General features: G+C 47.0%; 1 protein-coding gene across 1 annotated transcript in view; it reads left to right on the forward strand.

Annotated features, from left to right (window-relative positions):
- The first annotated feature begins 270 nt into the window (after positions 1-270).
- Positions 271-20,098, forward strand: part of Tdp1 (tyrosyl-DNA phosphodiesterase 1) — a 73,294-nt gene continuing 53,466 nt past the window's right edge. Inside the window, exons 1-6 of the mRNA XM_051196453.1 lie at positions 271-304; positions 5,785-6,353; positions 8,561-8,604; positions 9,678-9,733; positions 13,222-13,318; positions 17,907-17,941. Of these exons, the coding sequence (XP_051052410.1) occupies positions 5,792-6,353; positions 8,561-8,604; positions 9,678-9,733; positions 13,222-13,318; positions 17,907-17,941 (794 nt within the window). The 5' untranslated portion in view covers positions 271-304; positions 5,785-5,791. The remainder of the gene's footprint in view (positions 305-5,784; positions 6,354-8,560; positions 8,605-9,677; positions 9,734-13,221; positions 13,319-17,906; positions 17,942-20,098) is intronic.

Below are 20,098 nucleotides of genomic sequence, written 5' to 3' on the forward strand. Positions count from 1 at the left end.
TGGCAGATCAGTGAGGTTGACGAGTTTCAAAGGAGACTCGCTCGAGACTTTGAAGTTTATGGGGATTCATTTTAGCTTTCTGTCTTGCGGAGGGAGAGCAAGGAGCTAGGTTTCCCGACGCTGGCTCTCATCCCTTTGCTGGGTCTCACGCGAACGGGGCGGTCTTTAGGACCCAGGGGCGGGCTTCCGGAGGTGGATGCGGCCGGCCCGCAGGACATCGGCGCCAGCGGGTTTGAACCACGCGCATGCGCGGCGGCGGCGGCGGCGGGGGCGTGGTCTCGGCGGCGGAGCGCTGGCGGCTCAGGTAGGTGTCTGCGGCTGCGGGCGCCGTCTCGGGGCGGTCTCTGGCGGCGCCCGCCCTCCTGATGGCGGCTCGCTGGCCGCTGCGATCCGGTGGGGTAGTGGGAAGGCCTGCAGGGCTCGGTGTGGACTGCGAGGAGAGCGTCGAGGCCGGGGACCCTGGGCACGGCCCCCTCCGCCTCCCGGAGCCAGGGATCCTGTAGCCTTCGCCCCGCGGGGCGCTCTGCAAGGGCGAGGGGCTCCCCACGCGGCCGGCTCTGAGCGTCTCCGCTCAGTTTCCACTTCTGGGGACGACTGTGAAAGGCGGGCGGTCTTGAGGGTGAAAGGAGTCTGCGCCCTTGCCTCTGTGTCTGGGCAGAGCTGAGCGTCCGGGAAAGTTGACAGCTTCACGATTTTTACCTATTTCTCCACCGCAGTCTTCTTAAGCACCCCGTACCCCTGCTCTTCGGACGCGTCTTTATTGCCACGTGTCCAGAGTTGTGCCGGATATATGCATTTTAAAAGGTTAATTGGGCCAAGGCACTCCTCCTTCTAAAACACGGAGTGTTTTTAGACTAAAATTCGGCTTTTGTCGGCTTTACCTTACTTCTCCGCCCCTTTCTTTCTGGGCCAACCCTATATTACAGTTATAACCCTATTACCACCTCCTGGCCCTTTGCAAGTTGGGTTCCATCTGTCTGGCATGCTGTTCACCTGTCTTTTAGCCCGTTGATTCCTTCTCCTCCTCGGGTCTCACTTGCTGCTCCAGAGATTCCAAAGAAAGGTTATCCATGTAAAATGTAATGAGCATCTAATCATCTTGACTTTTAGATTTTTTTTTAATGTGTTAATTTGTTCCCTTCTCCCTGAAATTAAACTTGCCTAGGATAGAAGCTGTATGCTCTTAACTCTTCATTCTCGGTACTTAATTTTGCTTGCTACTGGCTCAGAGGAAGGACCTCTATGGAGGAGCTTGGTGTCTGGCTAGGTCTCAAAGGTCTGAGGAGCAGTGTAAGGGTAGCGGAAATACCTTATAGGTCTGCTCAGCTGGGGGTAGAGGAAGCAAAGTTCTAAATACAGTGCATCAGCTCTGTCTCTCTCTGTCTCTCGCTGTCTCTCGCTCGCTCGCTCGCTCTCTCTCGTGTGTGTGTGTGTGTGTGTGTGTGTGTGTGTGTGTGTGTGTGTGTGTGTATGTGTGTGTATGAATGAATGAGTATGCAGTTGTGCCTCCCTCTTGCTCTCTGACCTATTCTGGTGAATCAGGGTCTCTTACTGAACCCGAAGATGACAGTTTCTTCCAGGGTAGCTGGCCATTGAATTCTTGAGAAGTGCTTGTCTCTGTCACAATATTGGGTTAACAGGTATAGGAGTCATTCTGGGCTTGATGGGAATTGCAGCCCCTCTTATCCACTGAGCTAAAATCTCATGGAATTTTTTTTTTTTTTAAGTACTTAATAAAAACCTCTGAAAACAGTCTGAGTTGCTGTGTAGTGAGTGAATTTCCTAAGTTTTTTTTTCATCTTGGTTCAGTGTGTGCCAAGTTGCATTGCCTCACCTGCCTCCCTAGCTTTTATTTATTCTCTCTATATTTAATTGGCTCCACTCCTATGTAGATACTGTCTTTTACAAAGCAGACTTTATTTTGCCCTTGTAGCTATCATGGAGCCCCAAGCTGCATTCTGCTGACGGGGAAACAAGGGTTACAGGTGTTTGTAGAAAAGTCCAGGGTCCACCACTGTCATTCAAAAGCAAAAATGCAAAGCATCTTTTCAACAGGACAGCTTTCTCCCTGATTTAAGCAGAGACTGACTTGGGATGGGAAGGGAGGGGCTATCCCATGTGGTCAGTGATGGGCAGGTCCCAGCTGCCTCCACTGTAGGAATCAGGGCTGGGACTTGGGTGGGTAGAGGGGGGAGTACCTGTCTTGCCAGTCTTTTTTTTTTATCATCACTTATTGCAGCTGTGACTTTACACTTCCGCTATCCTGGGCACCGCCTGGCAAATCACTGAAAGTCACTGGGAGTCTGTCCTTGCCACGCTGGGCCTTGGGAGCTTTTGAAAGGTTTCTAAAGGTTCTGTGTGGGGGAACAGTAAAGTGTGAGGCTGACCAGATACAGTCCTCCAAATTAGAAGTCATTTCCTGGGTGATGGTGACATTTACATCACAGCAGTCCCTGTTCAGCAGGCCAAGGACCTTGTTTTCATAATGAGGTTGGTAACCTGATGGACAGAATGACAAAGTACAATTTCATTAGTATTGCTGTCAGTGGTAAACAGCCCTCCAGCAAAGAACTGAATGTCAGCAATCTCCAAACTTCAACTGTATGTAAAGCCTGGACCACTCGAAGGGTTTTGTTTTCTGAGAAATGTCTTTTTTCAAACACTTGTTTGTTTTATTTTTACCAACTTGTTCTATGTAATTGGCAGGGATGTCAACCCCACCCCCACCCCCCAGTGTGGTTCTAGAAGATGTAGTTAACACTAAAAACCTGAGAAATTGTCCAAAGAGTTTAAAGTCACTAGAGTTGCTTTACTCAGAGTTCTCAAGGTCTAGGATTTGGATTTATTGAAACAGGCCGTGGTGTTTGTATCCCCCTGGGGAAGACATTGATGAGCATGGTGTCTGCAGGGATGGCACACATTTGTGAATTTATCCACGCATTGGAAAGGGAAAGAAGACTGAGGGTTCATGGCACACCTATAATCGCAGCCCTGAGTAGGAAGGGTGGGTGTTCACAGCATCCATTTATGCTCATACACACAAAGAAACCCTACCTCATATGAGAGAGAACACGTGGCTTTTGACTTTCTGAGTTTGAGGCACCTCGTTTAATATAATGTTGACCAGATCTGTCCATTTTCCTCAAATTTTTGTAATTTCATTTTTCTTCACAGCTGAGTAAAATTTCAGTGAGTATGTGTGTCACACCTTCATTCTCCAGTCACCTACCAATGGGTGTCTAAGCTGGTTCCGTTCCCTGTCTGTCATCTGTAGAACAGTGGATACAGGTGGTTTTGGTTTATGGTTCTTGTTTTTTTTTTTTTTTTTTTTTTTTTTTTGACTGGTTGGTTTTGCTACCTTGGAACTCACCAGGGAAGCTAGCTAAACTGGCTAGCGATGACCCCGAGTGACCACCTATCCCTTGCAATCTCTAGTCTCTGCAACTAAAATAGATGTATCTGACAACCCACCCAGATTAAAGTGGGGGGGGGATCTAGAGAGATTGCTCAGCAGTTGAGTATGTACTGCTCCTTAGACATCTGAACTCGGTCCCATCATCCATGTGAAGGTAGCTTACAACCAGCTAGGGTTTCTTCTATCTACCTGGGTTACCTATACTCATTATAGACACAGGCATTCACATAAGTTTTTAAAAATTTTATTGACTTAGTTTTGAAACAGTCTTGCTATGTAGCTCAGGCTTGTCTCAAACTTACTATATTTTCCAAGCTAGCCACAAACTCGAGATCCTTTGGCCTCAGCCTTGAGATTGTAAGTGTGAGCCACCACACCCAGCCTGAGAAATCTTAACTCATAAGATTAAGCAGTTCCTTAGTCAGTCCACTTAAGTAGTTCTGCTCTGAAGTCTAGAATAAGGGTGTGAGTTAAAATAAAAAGATATAAGCAAGATAAAAAAAAAAAAAAAAAAAACCTGCATCTGAGCTCTTAAGTAAAGTCTGTTTTAAACTGCCCTCCTGTGCAGGGTACACCTGTTACAGCTTGGTTAGCTGTTACAAGCTGGTTTCTTAACCCACATAGATCAGAAGCTGTTTAGGAAAATAGCCTAAACTGAGTTCTCACAGCGAGTTGGACACCATAGAAATTAACACAAATCTTTTAGGAAGCAGATTCAAGTTCAAAATACATACAGAGCCTGGGGTCATCTGTTATTGCAGAAGCCAGTGACCCCACCCACTCTGAGGCCCCACACATTGGCTGTTCTACTTGTCCAGGCCAGTTGAAGTTAACTGTAACTGTGAAGATGTCTCATGCTCTCTATGTAAGGGCTCCTTGAAAAGTGTGAACCAACTAGAATTAATTGAAGTTGGGTAAGGGAGGAATTGTGAAAAGTGACCAATACCTTAAAACTCTCTCTCTCTCTCTCTCTCTCTCTCTCTCTCTCTCTCTCTCTCCCTCCCTCCCTCCCTCTCCCCCTCCCCCCCTCTCTCTGTGTAATTCATTTGAAAAACTGATGTAAGATCAGTTCTTCTGAGATTTGGGGAGTTTGGTTTTGATTTTTGGGTTCTTTTAGTTGATGCGGGTTGCAGGTTCTTTGGAGTACTGCTTTTTGACTTTGTTTCCCCCACTCATAATACATCCTCTTCAGGTGTGAAACAAACCTTGCAGATACTCAGACTATAGGAGCACGTTTTTCTGAATATTTATTTTAGTTTTCTTTAGAATTCTGTACTAACCTGGCATTGCATGATGGAACTGCTAGAAAACCCTCTTGGCCCTTTACTGTTTAGCGTGAATGCTTTTTGTAGCTAACACCACAAGTACCTATATTCTATATTTTGCTCCTCTGAGAGCAAGAGAGTATGAATTAGATGGACTGTGTGACTTAGAACCTGAAAATGGTTGGCTTCGGTTCAAGCCCTGGCCTGCAGGTTTCAGCCCCTTGAGTCGTGGCGTGAACAGTGAGGTAACTATCTGAAACGAGCTAGGTCCTCACGCTGTGCTTATAAATTGTACACACAGAAGCGGTCATTCGGTGTCCCTTGAAGAGGCCTGCCTAAGCCAGTGTGGGCCCCTGGCTTCGGAAATGTAGACTTAGCTGTTGTAAAGGTGCTTGCTGCCAAGCTTGACTTACTGCATTCAATCTCTCAATCTCTGGGACCCGTGGGGGTGGGGAAGAGAGAGAGAGAGGGAGAGAGAGAGAGGGAGGGAGAGAAGCAATTCCCTCAAGTTGTTTGCTGACCTCCGTTTGTACCCCTCCCCTGATAAGCAAATATTTGAGCCCATGAAGTGGCTCAGCGGGTCAAGGTGCTTGTCCCCAAGCCTAAGTCCAATCCCTGGGTCCCATGTGGTAGGAGAGAACGGACTCCTGCAAGTTGTCCTCTGATCTCCACATCATGTCACATGTACACCACTCCCCCAGCATACAATAGCAAGTGTAGTAATGTTTTTAATTAATGGTGAGCTTGCCTAGCAGCACAAGGCCCCAAGTCAAGTCCCCCCCCCCCCAAAGAAAATGAAAAATGAGCATGGTCAGAATTATTCTTAAAAGTTTCCTAAGATGGTCTTAACCTTAACTCCCTTCCTAGGGCTTCTAAGACCAAGGTCTAGCTAGAAAGACAGCAGGAAGAAGGTGGCTAGGATGCTTCCTTTAGCCTGTCAGCCCCACACAAGAGATTCTGGTGCTAGGTAAGTGATTCAGACCCTGAGCACAGACATCCTTCGTGTATTGCAGTCTCTCATCTGACCTGGAATTTGAGAGCAGTAAAGTTACGCTGCCAGTTGCCTATTGAGTAGAAAATAATGTCTCTACCGTTCCTTTTCAGGAGTATAATGTCCCAGGAAAGCAGCTATGGGAGGTGGACAATATCCAGTAGTGATGACAGTGAGGATGAAAAGCCCAGGCCTGACAAGCCGTCAACATCCTCTCTCCCCCAGGCTGGGCAGGGAGCAGCGAAGGAGCCGGTGTACACCTGCTCAGAGGCCCGCAAGGCTGCGCACAAGAGGCAGCTCTCACCTGTGAAGTTCGGCACCACAGACTCATTGTTACCCCCCAAAAGGCAGAAAAGTGATTCCACAGAAGCTCTTGGCTGGTGTCTGTCCAGCAGTGATGATGAACAGCAGCCAGAGACAAAGCAGGAACAGCCTAAGTACATGGTGGCTCAAGAGAAAAAACATGTCTCCTCACCCAGTGTGACTAGTGCTCAGAAAGTTGTAGATCTCAGCCCTCCTGCCAGCCAAAGGCCCCAAAAGGCAGATGATGAGGACTACGAGACCTCAGGGGAAGGCCAGGACATCTGGGACATGCTGGATAAAGGGAACCCCTTCCAATTTTACCTCACTAGAGTCTCAGGGATTAAGGCAAAGTACAACTCCAAAGCCCTCCACATCAGGGGTAAGGACAAGGGCTCTTAGGAACTGGTGAGCTTGGTAAAGAAGGGCGCAGCTTAGAATGGCCTTTAAGAGCCCCGTCTTAACTACTGGTGGGAGGGTTGTTTACCCTGAGTGCGTGTGGCAGACGGGGGGGGGGGGGGCATTCCAAGGGTCCTTCTCAAGGCCCCTGTGGCTCAGCCCCTGGTAACGATTGGCAAAGTACTTAGAATTGTTTAACTGTTCAAGTGAAGGCTAAACCTGGCTGGTAGCACTATTAAGTGTCATACGCTTCATAGTGGCTCTGTATGGTCCCTGGGCCGGCAGCATCAGAATCACCCGGACCTTGGAAATGCCACTGTTCAGCTCTATCTTAGATTCATCCAATCAAACTATTGGGGGGAGGGGGGGAAGGTTAGGAACTGTCACCTGTGCTTTTTCTAAGCCTCCAGGGAAAACAATGCCTAGTGGCCTCTGAGAGCCTTGAAAGCCTGCTTTGGTTCCCAGGACAAAGAAAGAAGAATGAGTATTGTTGTGAGCATGTGGATGCTCCGGGTATGAGGCAGAGAATGGTCCCTACGGTCCTCTGTGTTCCGTGGAGAAACAGAATCATGTGGGCTCAGTGGACCCAGATTTCCTTTTTGCCACTCATTCCCTCTGTGGTTGAGACCACACAGCATGGGATGAGGATTCAGAACAGCAGATATGTGAAGTGAGCAGCACACATATTTGGATAGCAGACACAATACGCATTCTCTCACTTTGATGGCTTTGTTTTCCTGGTTCATATTCACAGTATAAATTATGTTTATTCTCAATGTAGTTTTTCCCTATCAAATATATGATTGTACCCTATATTTTCCTGTATAATGTGCAAATGTTGGTGGGTTTAATTCTGTAGTAGTAAGGCCAGCTCTACAAATTGTTGAGCATCTTTTATGTAGGTACCCTGAAGATGTGTAAGATAGTTGCTGGTGATTCTGCTTTCTCTGGGAGAGACTGATGTAGGGAACAGTGGAGTATGGAAAGACTGCTCTATGTGATAAAACAGTAACAACTTGCTGTGAGCACCAAGATTTAAAGAGGGGGAGATGACATCATGAGGGTTCCACATACATTTTAATTGTCTCAGAGCAGCCTAATAAGATGATCCAGTGTCCTTAGACATGTGACTGATCTGAAGTTAAGAAAAGTTAAATCACTTACCCAAGGTCACAGAGCTGTTAAGTGGTAGACCCTCACTTAAATCCAGTTCTTCTTGTATCTAAGTCCATGCTGTTTGATGTATCCTGCCAACACTAGCTTTAATTGTAGGTTCTCTAGATCTCGTGGAAGACAGTGGCTTTCCAGTGGGCCCTGGAAGATGGACAAAGTTTAAAAAGCAAGAGGTGTAGATGGGGGCTAGCTGGAAGACTGTATTGCAGCTTATCTCCCAACTCTGCTGGTCTCAGAATGAGGAGGAGCTTTCCTACTAGTCGTTTTGTTCTTTACAACTGTTTGTACCCACATCTCACCCACTGTCTAGAGGACAGGAGGCGCCCAGTAAAATAAGTGAACTAGCCCACTTCTTTCTCAGAGGCAACTCAGTCAGTACCAGACATCCTGGGTCAAACCTTAACTCTCTGACCCTTCCAGCTGTATGGTCACACACAGCCTCCTTCAGAGATGCCACTTACCCAAAAGGAAGAGTAACACCTTACCTCAAAAAACCCCCAGGAGTATTGAGTTCATTCGTCCAAAGTGCTAAGAACGTTGTCTATCTCCTAAGAAGTCCTACACAGATGCAAGATGGTGGTGATCATGGTGTAGTTAATGAACAGTGCCCTTTCTAACTATCCAAAGTCAGCCTTGAGGGGAACCAAGTGGGATGTCCTCAGAGGTGACCTAGAGTCCCAAGGATGTGAGTGTACTGTTGAGGAAGCAGATGGTCTGTGGCTACAGAGGAGAACCATTGCAGACTTGGATGGTGCAGGAGGTAAAGAGGTCTAAGAACGGACCTCATGAATGATGCAAATTAAACAGTCATCCGGGACTTCAGTTTTAGATTTTATTTTACATTCTACTTTGTCAAGAATGAGATAAATATTAAGTTATATAAGGAAATGGTTTTATTGCTTTTGCAGAATATTACAGTCTAGCCTGGTAGCTTTTCCTGATTGTCACTGCCACTGAAAAGGGTAGTTGTTATAGAGGGATTTTAATCTGAGAATCCATTTGTTTTTGTCTTTGTAGATATTTTATCCCCTCTGTTTGGGACACTTGTCTCTTCAGCTCAGGTGAGTTTATGGGAAGTTGTCCTTTCCTTGGGTGAGGAGAGGTATGAGACGGGCCCTATGCAGTGTCCCCTCAGCTGGCATCTGCCTAGAGCCTGGCCATATTGTGGGATCCATGAACAGCAGTCCCCCGCTTGGCCCCCATCAGCATAGAGCATGGGGGCCACTAACAGAAAAACACCTGATTCTTGCTCAGGCCACAAGGCCTAGCTGAGAAGTCACTTCATATTCCTACATGGAAGAGTTTGGTAGATACCGCCAGCCTCATGGGATGCTGGTGCAGCCCCCTGGGGATGGGTGGTGGCATGGTGAAGACCAAGTCAAGTTTGAGTTGCTTCAGAAAAAATGGATGCTCTGCAGTGAGCAGAAGGGAGTGGAATTTGTGACTACTGCATGTGCCAGGCTCTGACTGCCCTGGGCTGTTCCCTCCATGCTGACAAGTCATCATAATGGACGGTCCAGAAGCTCAAGACTAGTCAGAAGAAAAGGGCAGGGGGGTCTTGTTCCTGAATCAAGCAGAGGCGCCACCCTCCTGTGTGATGTGGTCCTGATGTCTAGATAGAAAGCAAATGGGGTGTGTCTGTGCATCCTCTCTCAGCTAGACTTGAGCTCCTGTGCCCAGGGTTGGCCATAGATAAAGCGCTATGGAACTTGTGGTCAGCAGGAAGTAATTACAAACAAGTTAGAGTGTACCAGGCTAACTGATCAGTTGTGCTGACAGGAAATGGCCTCTCCTAAATGTCCTGGGATCTTTGTCTCTGACACCTCAGGGAACTTTGTGAGCCGGGACTACTGGAAGTAATGTAGTAACACACCATCAACAATAGAAATGTTGCTAAAGTATGTGTAGATGCTATCCTCAGAACCTATCTTGGGCATTTGGCTCCATTTATGCAGATTCCTTTAACTGAGTGTCCTTCAGGAGGAAATCTGGGGTCACTTTTATATACTGCAGCATAACTCACTAGGTTTGTGAACACTGTAGCATGTGGTCGCTTTGGGAATCGTGTCAGTTTAGTAACAGTTCTTACGGGCGTAACTGTGGCTTACTTACTTTGCTTTCTCCCCCTGTCTAGTTTAACTACTGCTTTGACGTGGACTGGCTCATAAAGCAGTATCCCCCAGAATTCAGGTGAGTCCCTGATGCCAGAGTGCAAATAGCATGGTAGAATGCGAGCCTTGCACTTCTCAGAATAGACACCCATCTCTCCATATTTCACTTGACATCATTGTAAACAGATAACATTTGTTTTGGGAGGACAGCATTTTATTCATTTAGTTTTTGGTGTGTGTGTGTGTGTATAGGCTTGAGTATTTATCTTTAGCAGCCATCTCCTCTCTTCTTTTATATTTTATTTTATTCTGTTTTTTGAGACAGGTTCTTTTGCTGGCCCAGCCCCAGGGATCTACCTATATCCACCTCGCCACCATGCCTAGCATCTTTTACACGGATTCTGGAAATCCAACTCAAATCTTCATGTTTACAATTGCAAACACTTACAAATGAGAACACTTGAGAACACTTTTTACCTATTTAGTCACACACATTCTTTTCACAGACTTAGTATTTTCCACTCTGTCCTTTCCAGAAGTAGAGGACAGACTCCAAGTCAAGTAACAGGATTTCATGGGCAGTGTTAGTGTGAAGGAAACAGCCATCTCTGTGTGGTGTCTGGATGTGTGTGTGTGTGTCCAGACACAGCCACCGCGCCATGCTCGGTTCAGCACATCAGAGCTGTTTTTTTCTAATGCCCTTTATGCGCCAACCCAAATGATTCTTCCAAAACTGTATCTGAAGTTAAGAAAGGGGATCATGACTGTCCTTCACCCAAGCTGAGGTGCTGCCTCTGCCAATGCTTCAGCCTCCTGTGAGGCCATACAGACCAAGTCAGTGCAGCCATGCATGTGACACAGGACCATTTGTGTTCATAACACAGAGTTGTGCAGAAACCCCTACAGTAAGTAGGGTGCAACAAGAAGAATGCTGACGTCATCAAGGCCTCGGCGCATTTTAAGGCATCATTCTGGAAACTCATGGCATTAGTGTAAAATGTGGAGATTTCTTCAGCAGCTTTACCATGCGAGGGCTTGTATTTGGTTGATTAAAAGAACATTTGCTGTAGTTGCATATTAACAGAAAACTCAAAATAACAGCTTAAATGAAAAAAAAAAAATGAAATTAAGTACAACTTAGCAGCCTGAACTCCTAATGGTAGCTGTCTGTGGTTTAGATAGAGTGCCAGAGTTTTCTTCTGTGACTTAGCTACCCACTATTTCAGTCATTCATTCTGTCCTACCATCCTGGGGTTTGACTTCAGTCTTCAGAGTTACCTCATGGTCCAGGATGGCACAACCTAAGGTCCAGACCACCTGTCTGTTTTCCAGCTAGCAGAAAGGAGGAGGAGGAGAGAGAACTCATTCCATCGATGCCACTCTGAGCAGTTCTGACTGGTCCCGAGTCTCTTGTGTTTTGTGGAACAGAGCTCAGTCTCATGACACTAGCCATCTCCAAGGCTAGATATGTGGTCTTCTAACTGAGGCCACCTCCTCAAGGCTAGATATGTGGTCTTCTAACTGAGGCCACCTCGTCCGTCCTACATGAAATCAGGTTTTTGCTAAGAAATGCGAGGCTGGCTGTGTGGGGAATGATTTGGCACTTGCCTCCAGCTCTTCTTAACAGTGTGTCCCTGAGTGTTACACTGTTGCTGTTTGGTCTCTCCCCATTACTTCTCAAGGACCTTGAAAACAGATGTCACCTTTCCACAGTATTGTCCTGGTGTGGGCTATAATTCCTTCAGTGGCTCTTCTGGGATGAATTGATTGTTTGGATTTCTACACCTCAGCACCTCTGCGTGTGTTACACTGGGAGCACTCACTGGGAGTGCTCACTGGGAGCACTAACCCAACATGCTGACACCCTTCTAAAAAGGAAGAAGTTGGACATGGCGACAAAGAAGACAGAAGACACAAGGAGAATGCCATCTGTGAGCCAAGCAATGCTTGAGGCCCCCGGAAGCCAGAGAGCCTGGCCCGGGTTCTACCTCCATCCCCTGCGGTGCCAGTCTGCTGGCACCAGGCTGCTAGCACCAGCTCTCAGGCTTACTGCTTCCAGAACTGTGGCACTCCAGACTTTTGTGACACTTTGTTACAGCACCCCAGCAAAGTCAAAGGATACAGTCCTCCTTCTCTCTACCCCCTTGTTAGCAGGTGCATCTTGGGAGAGTCGTGAACATACTACAAGGCTCAAGAATGACCTGAATGGCGTCTTCAAAAACCCACGCAGAATTGGGTCATGGAGCACTGCAGGTGGTGAAGGTCTGCATCTCACTGCGCCAATCTGAAGGCGTGAAGGAGCGCTCCAGCATCCGTCCTTAATGCTTAGCATTCTGATATCTGAATCACATGTGACCGGAGAACGCCAGCGTTTCTTACATTTCTCCCCATGTGGTTTGCTGGCTGTGCTATCTCTCCCTACGTAGGGGAGCGTTAGAAATGCCTGTGTCTTTACCTGTGTTACCAGTCTATATGCAAGTCCTGCCAGAGCAAAGCTAGCGTGCACACGAGGCCGTCAGACGGTCCCTCTGAATGGGTGTGCCCTGTGCTGCGTCCCGGCCCATTGTTGCCTGTCGTGCCTTCTGCGGCATAACAAGCACAGCTGCATCCGTTAACCTTGCTTGGGTGCTTATTGGAGAAAGCTCCATTTTTTTCTTGTTTGGGGAGAGTTGGTAAAGATACATTGATTTCTAAGGATTAGCTGAAGAAGATGAAGTGTTTCTTAAAAGTCTTTTTAAAGCCAGGCATGGTGGTTTGTGCTTGTGTCCCAGCACTGGGGGAGCTGTGGCAGAGGATTGCAGAGTTTGGGGCTAGTCTGGCCAGCACGTCGAGTTAAGGCCAGCCTGCGCTGTGTATCAAGACCCTGTCTCAAAATAGGTAATCAGAAAAGGCCTTTAATGTGTTCCTAAAGGACATTTGTATAGTCTTTAAATTTGAAAAATGTGCAGTGTGCTAACTAGCAGTTAGCAAGTCTGTACTTTGTTAGGGGCTTGGGACTGTCTACTGTTATATCCTGGATCCTGCACAGTACATAAAGCATGTAATAAATGCCTGGTAAACAGGTGCAGGGTGAAATATAAAACTATTAATGGTTTAAGACAAGGAGGAAAGGAAGCCAAATTGCCCTTTTTTAAACCAATTTTTTTATACTAATTCTCATTTATTTTGTGTGTGTGGACATGTAAGTGTACGTCTGTACATGCCAAGATACACTTGTGGTTAGAGGAAGTTGTCGAAGTCGGTTCTCTCCTATCGTATGGGTTCCCGGCATCAAACTGAGGTCATCAGCCCTGTCGGCACGCACCTTTGCCCTCCAAGCCCGTGTCTTTATCCATCTCACCAGTCCATATCTTTAGTCGACTCCATCTGAAACGAGAGCACACAACCTCTGTGCGTTCTTTTGAACCAAGGAAAAGCAATACTCAGGAATTCCATAGAGCTGTAACTCAGTCACAGTTGACCAGACTTGGGAACTAATGAATGGGTACTGACAGTCACACGGTGTTAGCCACAAAGGGCAGAAGCTTTGTGAACAATGCATTTGAAACATTTCCGATCTCTTTTCAGGAATAAACCAATCCTGCTTGTGCACGGCGATAAGAGAGAGGACAAGGCACACTTGCAAACCCAGGCAAAGCCCTATGCAAACATTTCCCTCTGCCAGGTAAGCTGCCCTTACCTTGACCTCATGCTCAAGTCTGCCAGTTGGCTGAGTCCACCCGCCCCATTTGGGCAGCAACCCCTGCTTTAGCTTTACCAGCAGATACTTAACTTGTCTCACTCCCGAAGTAACGCACTCTGCTAGCCCGGACTCTGTAGTCAGGAAGACTTTTTTCTTTACTTGAAGTCTCCCTCCTAGTGTCTACTATACGTTGGTCCAGATTGCCTGCTCTCTGGAACCACACAGTTCAACTTATGTCCGCCTGGCTCGTGCAGAGATTCCTGTATTTGAGGTCGGCTCCCTCTTCCCAGAGTCTGGCTCGGGCTGAGCTTTCTTTCTCTGTGTTTGTGTTCAGTGTAGTGTGCATCTCTGCTCTGGCCAGCTAACACTTGCCTGTGCTTAGTTTGTCCTGTGCTTCTTGTAACTTGGATTTCAGCATCAGTCTCCCGGATGCAGCCCAGTGGCTTTGGATCTCTTTGGATGCAGCTGTGATATGTCTGACCTCTGTTAGCTACCACTGGGACTTTAACTGTCCTAAGTCCTTTTTTCACATGAGCCACAGAAGTAGAGAGACCCATAGATTAAAAGCGTGTTAGGAACTGAAGGGTGTCCTACATGGCACGAGGCCCCAGCCCAGTGAAGGGACACCCAGTGATCATATGCTGGAGCCAGAGCAGACAGGAAGATGGGACAACAAAAAGCCATTGTCCACTTGCTCTCCATGTTCCAGATTTTGCCCTATGCTCGGTAGTCATCCTGTGGTGTGACTGATAAATCTTGGGCTTTTGTTACAGCAGTTACTCTATACACCATCTCTAAAAAGATCTCTTTATTCCGTGTGTTATTTTGAGCAACAAGCAGGCAAAAATGGGAAGAAAAAGAGTGTAGGGGATTTTTTTCCCAAAAAGCATTCCTTCCTGTGGAAATGGTAACTGAAGTAGCCGGTGGAAACATCACCATTTCCTGCCTCTGTCAGCATGGTTACCTCTGTCCCTGGGGAACTGTAGTGAGCCACGGCTACAGCTTTCTCTCCTTGTCCTCACTGTAGTATAGCGGGCTCAAGGTTTCTGTTCTTGGACTGTGGAGATGGCTCACTGGGTAAAAAGTAACTTCCTGTATAAGCATGAGGTCCCAAGTGGAATCCCTGCACCCACTTTACAAGCCAGGGGGCTGCATGCACCCTGTAACCCTGCTACTGTCTAGCTGGAGTTTCTTTCTGGTCTCACAGTCATGTAGCCCCAAATAAACACACAGAGACATATTTAATTATTAAACTGTTTGGCCAATCACTCAGGCTTCTTACTGGCCAGCTCTCTCTGAATTATTAACTCGTGACTATTAATCTATGTATTTCTACATGGCTTTACCAGAGAACACCTAGCGTGTCCTGTTTCCCTGTTCCCTCTCATGGCTTTTCTCTGCCTCCTCTCCCCAGCTTCTCCTGGTCTGGTAGCTCTGCCTATACTTCCTGCCTGGCTACTGGCCAAGCAGTGTTTTATTCATCAACTAATAAGAGAAACAGACACACAGAAGGATAACTCTTATAAGTACTGTGTGGGGTGGAGAGAGCCAGGAGGCTGCATGCACGCCTGTAACCCCGGTACTGTGTGGGGTGCAGTCAGGAGGCTGCATGCGTGTCTGTAACCCCAGAACTGTGTGAGGTGGAAAGAGCCAGGGGGTATGCATGCATGCCTGTAACCCCGGTACTGTGTGGGGTGCAGTCAGGAGGCTGCATGCGTGTCTGTAACCCCAGGCCACTGGGTAGTGGAGAAAGGAGGACCTCTGGGCTTGTTGGCTGCCTGCCTGGCTTCAGGCTCAATGGGAGACTTTCTCAAGAGAATCCGAAAAGGCAGCACCAAAAGTCCTCCTCTGGCCGTCAAGCACACACATGGGTGTGCAGCATACTGCCATGTACCATACACACACATGTACACACCAAGGTTTCTGTTCTCAGAGACATGACATCTGGGTCCCTTTCTTTGTAGTTTTCCTTCTAGGGTCTCTCTCACTCGTGATGTGAGAATTTCAACTCACATTTGATTATGCTCCTTCCAGCTCTAAATTGGTATCTGTGTTTCTGTTTTAAGCAGAAAACATTAGGTCACTTTTAAACACTCACAGCAGTTTTTCTGGTGTGACCCATTGCACATTGTGTCACTGTGGCTTCCAACCACATCCTCTTCTGGACTGTGGATGTAGCTCTGTGCTAGCGTGCTTGCCTGGTATCCACAAGGCCCTGGGTTCTGTCCTCAGTCTCACTAAGAAAATCCTCTCCCAGGAAAAAGGTTTGCGGTTCATCTTATGCACAGAGATATCTTTATGCCTTTGTTTAGCAGTTCCCTAACATTCTGCTGTTTGTTTTGATTTCCACCAACAGAAGAGGTGGGAAGAAAACTAAAAGTAAACCGACACAGGGACCCTGAAAGCCCACGATTATAGTCTTCAGACAGCAGCCACCTAAATACCAGGTTTAGGAGAGCCTGATGCCCGAGGGCAGGAAGGCCGCTAGAGGGCGCAAAGACACACTTCTGGCAAACCTTTGCAAGGAACCTTACTGGAGAGTCTCTTTCTAGTGGGAGATGCAGGAGAATCATGGCCCCATCTCATCTTGACTTTTTCTGGTAATAACATTCATCAAGAAATGAGTTGTGTGTGTATTTAGTGCATGGGGCTGGAAACTGAGGCGACGGTGGTGCCGAAGGGTCGCTTTTGCCTGAGTTCTGCCTCAGCTCTGTGCCTGTGGATATGAATATGCCTGGGCTACTGTAGTGACATTTCTGGATGGAGAGTATTTTTATTTTGAGACTGGTCAGCTTAATGACAGCCATCTAGGAAGCTAAGAATTCCTATCCTAGCGCAGGTCTCCGGTTCCTGACGGAGGTTGCTGCTGCCTTGTAGGTGGCTGAGTTCTCACGCTGTCTTCACATGGCAGAGACAGGTGAGGGGTGTGGTAGCACTGTGGCACCTGTGAGGACACTGACTACATCGGGTGCCATCCCCCACTTTCCCATGACTTTGTTTGATTTTATTTGCCACCACCAAGTCCCCCTCACCACATACGGACACGCTTGGGCTTCGGCTTTGACACGTGAGTTGGAGGATAGGCATGGCATGAAGGTTCATTCCACGATGCTCATGCTGGCCTCGCCACTTCCCATTTGTTTAAGTCTAATTTGTCCATGTATCAAATGGACTGCTAATGGCATTCATTACAGGGTTTCAAAGAGGCGATGCATTAGCCCCCAAAAAGGCATGCATTAAAGAGGGCCTATTGAAGTTCCCTTCAGCTTCGTTGTTTGTACCTGAAAGCGTGTAACGTGTAGCCAAGCTAAGTTTAGAAGCCGGTTCTCTTAACCACTGTTCTTTCTCAGTTAAAAATCAGCCGATAAGTGATTTTGTAATTTTAAAGACATGAAGTACAGTTCATAGCTTTCTTCTCTGGCCAAAAAACACAAATGCATGCTGGTCTGCCCGTTTCCCCCAAGCTGCACGGACCTTCAGGAGGACCTGCAAACTGTGTGATACCTACATGCGTATTCCGGTTGTCCATTCTGCCCCTACCAGCCAGTCCTGTCCTTCCTCGTGTGATGGGGAGAGGGCGCTGTGATGTTCATACGTCTGTGTGGCTCACAGCAAACCGGCCTCTTTCCTAAGGGTTTACACATACTTTCTCATCCTCTCCAAGCAACTCTGAGGCTCACAACAATCACCTATGTTAAAAAGGCACAAGAAGCAGAGAGTGTAGGTCTTTCCCAAAGTCAGGCAAATTGTGAGGAGGGATTCGAGCCCAGGCAGTGTCTTCCTAACCTGGTCCCTCTGCTGCTTGTTTGCCCCATAACCTGTTCTTTCTGGCACACCCTGCCTGACCAGGGTCTTGCAGTGCTAGAGTTAGGTAAAATGTTTTGCCCTCAGCATGCATGCACTTGCTTGTGAAGATGCCGGTCTGGATGGAGTACAGGGTGGCTTTGACAGCGTTTACTTCCAGTTTTTGCTGTCTTTGTATGAAACACTCTCTTTTAGTTTAGCATCATGATGGTTTGATGATGCCACCGCACCCGATGCTATTTTAAATATGTTCTTGAAACTTTGTTCATCTTAATTCTTCAGTGGAAGCCAAATATCTCATTTAAAACTCTGTTTAGACTCACACTCATTTTATTAGGCTTTTGGAAACTGAAGAAATTAGGCTTCTCACTTATAATTACTGTAATTAAAATTACAGTATGTATTAAATCATGTTGGATAACAAAATAAACAAAAAGTTTTAAATGAGCCTTAGTGGGTGCTATAATAAAAGCTGTTTTCTGCTGGGTGGTGGTGGCGGAGGTGCACACCTTCAATCCCAGGACTGGGGAGGCACAGGCAGGTGGATCTCTGAGTTCAAGATCAGCTTGGTCTACAGAGCGAGTTCCAGTACAGCCAGGGCTACACAGAGAAACTTTATCTAAAAAAAGCCATTTTGTATTTGTCCAATAGAGGGCAGTAAGACAGTTTTTTAAAAGTTGACTTGGTCTCTTTCCTCTTAATTTTCAGTAGCTAGGAAGAGTAAATATTGAGACTTTTAAAATAAATTATTTCTTTTCTGTCCTAGGCAAAGCTGGAAATTGCATTTGGAACACATCACACGTAAGCAATGTTTACTAAATGGGGGGGGGTGTGACTTTAATTGGCCAAAGGATACGAGCAAGGAGCTTTAAGACCTGACCCCAAGACTCAGCCCGTCAGCAGGAAAGCATGAGTCTGTGACTCAGGGGTCCCTGCCCATTGCTCCGGACATCAGGCAGGCATGGCTGCTCGGAAGCACAGAACTCCAAGCGTGGTCCTTGTGGGTCATAGACGATTCTATGTACACAACCAGTGCGTGCGGGGTCCCTGACACACAGAGGTTGGCAAGAACGAGTTATATTGACTAGTCTATTTTTAGTCAGCCCCATCACGAATTTTACCAAACGTTGCCAATTTGCAAGTTCTGCCCCAGCTCAAGTGAGCTCCTGAGATATAAGTGGCAGACAGGCAACCCTGGCCCACTCCTGCCTGTCTGACACACTGTGCCAAATGACAGTGTGCTCCACCTTCTTAGTTTTACAGGAGTGTCACTGAATTCTTTTGCAGAGCAGTGCGGCTTTACAGGTGCGAAAAAGCAAAACGTGGCTGTCCTTATTTTAATATTCGAAACCATTTCTCTGGAAAGGGTTTGTCAAAAGACTGTGACGGAGCCAAGGGTGGGAGTGTGGGGCTGGCTGTCCCCAGGTCGGAAGCCACCTGCTAGCGGGAGTGTGGGTCATCTGTCTGGCTGTGACATTCTTCCTGCTGAAGCAATGCCCTGAAATGACAGTATCGTGGCTGCTTTTCTCTGTGTATGTAAAACAGTATTTTTGCCAATCCATTGTGAAAGGGGGCCAGAGCAGAAGCACTTAAGCCTCTCCGTGAAGCTGTAGGCCCATCCTCTGACTTTAATTCACTGAGTACATATGGTCACATCTACAGACCGCCCCTAATTGGTAGCTTCTGTCCACTAGGGGGCAGGGTTTGAGGACTGAGAGTGATCTCAAGCACCTGACTCATGCATAAAATACTCATTTTCCAGCACTGAGCTCACAGGATGCCAGTTTCAGCTCACAGTGTCATCAGTGGGGGCGGCTTAGCCGTAAGGCAGGCAGGAAGTCCTTGTCTCCCACCCTTAGCTGAAACCCGGGAGAAATACACCCTTGATTCTAGAATGCCTTCCGCCAGCCCTGTCACCGTGAGGGCTCTGGCATGATTTGTTAGGCCACCAGTGCTGGCTTCCTGTGCTGACCATGAGGTCTGCGCTCTGCAGTGAGCCTTACAGGTGACTAGCAAGCAATGTGAGAGCTTGTGCTGCCATGGGTTAGTTATGCTGTCACTCCTGGGAGGGACTCGAGCGCTCAGAGAGCCTGCTCCAAAGCTGGCGTGATGATGCTTCGCTGTGAATGGGGCAGAGAGGGAACACACGGAAGCTATCCTTCATTTGAAAATGTCAGATTACTAACCTCACAGACCAGAAAACTAAGACCTAGAATAAATGGATTTTCCTTGGGGGTGTAAATAGGGAGAGAACTCACCTTTGACTTTAGTTGTTAATTTGTTCTTGTTTGCTCACTGCTACAATTGACTTTACTGGTTCCTTTGCCTCTTTCCTCCCTTGCTCTTCATAGTAGCTTACACATGCACATTCTGTAGATTAAGTCCAATAGTTCTCAATTCAGAGACAATACTGGAGTAGAACTGGTCCCAGCTAGAGAGCATCCATGGCTTACATTTTGCTGAAATGGCAGTGTCTTGTAAAGGATTGAACTCATGTCTGAAAATTTGGGTGGGTTGTTTATTATTTTAAGAATTGTTTGTTAATCCAGGGATGACAACACACACATGCCTGTAATCCTAGTTCTTGGGAGGCTGAGAAGGGAAATCAGGAGTTCAAGGCCAGTCTACATGAGATCCCCGTACCACCTAAAAAAACAACAAAAGTTATTCATCTAATACTATAATGCTATTGAGTCTCAAGTCTGGAGGAAGTCATTTTTGTTACCATAGCTTTTCATCTTTTGGTGAGAGTTTAGATTAGATGTAAGGTGGAAAAGGAGAAAGTCCCAGCTTTGTGGTGATGAAGTAAACACTGTCTCCCCAGCCTGGAGCTAACAACAGTGATTATGATGCAGCCTGAAGAAGGGTACACTGAGCAGGCAATTGGCCCAGGTACCTTGTGCAGGGGACATGGTACACAGCAGTCCAGGCACAGAGTGTCCCTTGGTTCTTCAGAAT

This window comes from Phodopus roborovskii, unplaced genomic scaffold, assembly GCF_943737965.1.
Source record: "Phodopus roborovskii unplaced genomic scaffold, PHOROB, whole genome shotgun sequence".
Classification (NCBI taxonomy): Eukaryota; Metazoa; Chordata; class Mammalia; order Rodentia; family Cricetidae; genus Phodopus; species Phodopus roborovskii.